At 59.7% G+C, this 3,734-nt stretch overlaps 1 protein-coding gene across 1 annotated transcript; it reads right to left on the reverse strand.

Annotated features, from left to right (window-relative positions):
- Positions 1-203: 203 nt before the first annotated feature.
- LOC103806366 (active breakpoint cluster region-related protein) lies at positions 204-2,961 on the reverse strand (the record flags this gene model as incomplete). The annotated part of the gene is made up of 10 exons (XM_009079053.1): positions 204-335; positions 448-545; positions 692-766; positions 1,270-1,374; positions 1,525-1,600; positions 1,674-1,796; positions 1,910-2,075; positions 2,192-2,313; positions 2,642-2,782; positions 2,909-2,961. Coding segments are annotated over 10 exons (1,091 nt in total), but the record flags the coding sequence as incomplete, so codon positions are not given.
- Between the last annotated feature and the right edge of the window lie 773 nt (positions 2,962-3,734).

Consider the following 3,734-nt stretch of genomic DNA (forward strand, 5'->3'; position numbering starts at 1 on the left):
GCCTGATGCCTACTCACCTCACAGCCTTCAACCCCACAATTCCTGCAGCCCGTTCCCAAAAGCAGAGCTGCCTGTCCATGCTGCCAGACATCTCCCAGGCATCCCTCCAGGACAACCCTCCAGGACAACCCTCCCAGCTCAGATGCCTGGCCTCAAGAGGCTCACTGCTGGGTGAGATGATGTCCAAAAACCCCAGCACATACCTGGATCTGCCCCTTGCCCATGATCTTGTCCACAATTTCATTGTTGTCCTTGTTGAGTTTGGTCTTGTCATAGCACTTCTCGTAGCACAGGATGCGCAGGGACTGGGAGCCCTCCAGCTCAATCTCAAACTCCTGGGGTGTAGAGAGAGAGTGGCTCAGCCTCAGCACCCCAGAGCAGCTCCAAAACTGGGGCTGAAGGGAAATAAGGGGCACAGACCTCTCCCTGCATCCCACTCTCCCTCACCTCATTCCACTGTGGCTCGGTGGTGTCCAGGAAAACCCTGGTCTTGGCTTTGCTGACGAAGTAGCCGAAGGAGTCCACCTCCAGTGTGCAGTAAAGGTCTGGGGGAGCAGACACTGTTCAGCACCCGAGTAACATCCCTACTGGCTCATGGGGGACCACTGTGGGCAGAGTGGGGCCATATGCTGGACCCCAGCTCTTCCAATCACACCAGCCCCTCCGAGCAAGGGCGGGCACCCACACTTACTGGCAGACTGCTTGAAGCCCTTGGCGGAGTGGACGATGACATGCAGGAACCCGTAGAGCCCAGGGAACTCGTCATCTGTGGTGGGAGAGCAAAGGCTGTGTCAGGGCTCAGCTGTCACCCCCTGTGCTTTGGGGCTGGCTGTCCCCAAGGCAGCCTTTGCCACAGCAAGCACTAGGTGCCTCTGGTGACACCCCAGTATCCCTAATCCCCCAGAGGGACATCCCTAAGACCTGGAAAAGGACACACATCCCCTGCTGCTGATCATCCCTGCCAGACATCCCAAGCTCTCCTGCTGCTGGACAGCCCTGGGGGAGGTTCCCATTAGGGCTGGCTGGGTCTCACCCCAGGGATGCTCTGATTCTGCCCAGCCCACGGGGTTGCTGCAGAGATCCCAGAAGCAGCCCCATGCTGCAGCCGGGATGGCTCTGCCTGACACTGCTCCGGCAGTGCCACCTGGTGGGAAGCTGTGCCCTGCACAACAGAGTCCCTGCAGGGTGCTCCAGCCCAGGGCAGCTCCCACAGTTCCTTCTGGCATCATCCGGAGCAAAGTGGGACCAGCCAGCCCAGTGGACACTCACCATCCTTGTTGCTGGTGACCGGGATGTTGTGGACAGTGCGTAGCTTGAAGCAGGATCCCGTGAGCACCTGCAGCTCCACCGAGCTCAGGACAAAAGCCTGGAGGTCTGAGAGCAGACAGGAGAGAAGCTTCAGAGGGAATCAGCCAGTGCTGGCCATGGGGATTGGAGAGCAGCAGGATGGGATCCTGCAGGACTTCCCTGTTGCCCCTGGGGAAGTCAGGAGCCCTGAAAGAGCCTCAACAGCCTCAAACTTACCCTTTTTCTGCAGTTTCTGGATGGCCTCCCTCCACTCAGACCGCTCATAGTCAGAAGACAGCAGGAAAAGGTAGCTCTGTAAGAGAGAGGGGAATGTGGCAGGCTGTGTGCAGGCAGGGCTGAACCCAGCCCCAGCCCACCCTCCTCACCTTCCCGTTGCGGTTGTGGATGCGGAAGGGAATGGCAGGGGAGTTGAGGAGCAGCCAGAATTCGTTCTCAAACATTTTCTTCTTGAGGCGCTCGATGGCTCGGCTCTGCCCCTTGTTGGCTTTCTGCAGATAGGGAACAGAGAGGAGCTTCCACAGGTGCCCCTGTCCCCTATGTCCCATCCCTGATCCAGAGGAAGGCACCCGCCCTGGCAGCAGTTCCCACAACCTCCTCTCACCTCCTTTTGCACCTCACTCTTGATGGCAGAGATCTTCATCTTCATGTCCTCCAGCTCGTGGTCAGGGATGACATGGACCTGTGGGCAGTGCTCCGACTCCTCCGGTGAGGGGAACACCAGGTCGGCCAGGGGCACATACCACTTGCAGTCGTACTGCTGGTGCTTCCTGCACACAGGGCACAGATGGTGACTGATGCCTTTCCCCCATCTCAGCACATCCCCCAGCCACTGGAGGACAGGGGAGTGGCAACACATTCCCCCTGTGCCCAGTGCCCTCCTTACCCCACTGCTGTCTTCTTCAGCTTGGCACAGAGCAGCACGTCGGTGAAGAGGAAGACGTGCCGCAGCTTCCGTGAGCCCTCTGACAGCTCCACCAAGAAGCCATCCTTGATGAGCTGCCGGGTCTGTGGGGCAGTGGGGCTGCCATGAGAGCAGGCAGGGAGCAAAGGCCAACAGAATATGGGGAGTGGGTGCTCCCCTCTGTGGCTCAGCCACCAGGAGCATGGGAAGGTCCATGTGCTCTGGGTGCTATTTTGAGTCACGTATGCTGAGTAGGTCACCAGCAAGCAGCAAGGATGAGGTAAAGCCCTAACCTTGTACCCAGAACTGCATGTAGAGGAACCCCTCCATCTCCTGGCCATGGAGCATCTCAAGGTGGGGACAACAGCCAGGGGCTGGCAGAGGGCTCAGCCCTCATCCTGCGCCCATCCAGTGCCCACCCCGCTGGCTCACCTCGCCCTTGGGGGTGGTGACCGCTGTCCTCCGGGGATCGATGTCCTCATTGATGCTGGAGAGGAAGTTCTGAGAGATGCGGAGCGCATCCTGGAGCAGTGGGTAGTCGGGGTGGTCAGCTGGAGTGTGTTTGAGGAGGTCCTGGAAGGAACCAGGTGCAGGTGAGCAGCTTAAGAGCACCCAGCCTGGAGAACCCCCAGCAGTGCTCCCCAGGAGCAACAGAGACAGAGCCCCACACCACCACCCCGGGACTGGTGTCACACTCACGTGTAGGACGAGGGTGCTCCGTGTCACTCGGTCAATGGGTTTGTACAGCAGTGCTGAGGGGAGAGAGAAGCCATCAGCAGCCACCCGTTGCTGGAGCCCTGACCCCTCTCCCACCCATCAGAGCCAACACTGCATTCCACGGGGTTAAGGAGGGGAGCCCAGATGCCCAGAGAGGCCCCTCGGTCTGCACAGAGCCCTGGGCACGCGTCTGGGGTCTGTTCTATATGGAGCCAGCAACAGCTGACAGTTGTGTGACTGCCAGGAGCAGTAATGAGCCACCAGTGCTGCAGCCCTGTTCCAGACTGCGCCGGGAGCACGAGGAACCACGGCTGGGCTGATGTGTGGTCAGAGGTGGCACAGCCATCATGAACACCACTCTGTCCTGACTGCAGAATGGCACAGCCCACCCTGACTGTGCCAGCACAACCCTCTCTGGGGCAAAGGACCTCCCCGGGCACAGTGCATCAACACTTGCTGTGCGGTGGCTGTGGAGCGGAAGAGTCGCTCGTCACCCACAGCAGCTTTTTCAGTTTCCCTTTTGGCTCAGCAATCAGGTCCCGTCCCTGCCTGGCCCTCATGAGGCTCTGCCACCTCATGGGACACCCTGTACCCACCACCCCAGCCAGCCCTAAGTGCAAGGAAACCCAGACTGCTGCAGTGGCAGACAAACCCCCACCTACAGAGAACACACAGGAATCATGACAACACCACTGCCCCCTGTTCCCTCCCAACAGCCCCTGTGACTGCAAGTGAGGCTCTGGTCAGGGCAGGGGGACAGAGCTGCCTCACACATGGGGCACAGACACCCTCTTCCTCCTCCTGCACA

The sequence above is a fragment of the Acanthisitta chloris genome, unplaced genomic scaffold (assembly GCF_000695815.1).
Source record: "Acanthisitta chloris isolate BGI_N310 unplaced genomic scaffold, ASM69581v1 scaffold33667, whole genome shotgun sequence".
NCBI classification, from domain to species: domain Eukaryota; kingdom Metazoa; phylum Chordata; class Aves; order Passeriformes; family Acanthisittidae; genus Acanthisitta; species Acanthisitta chloris.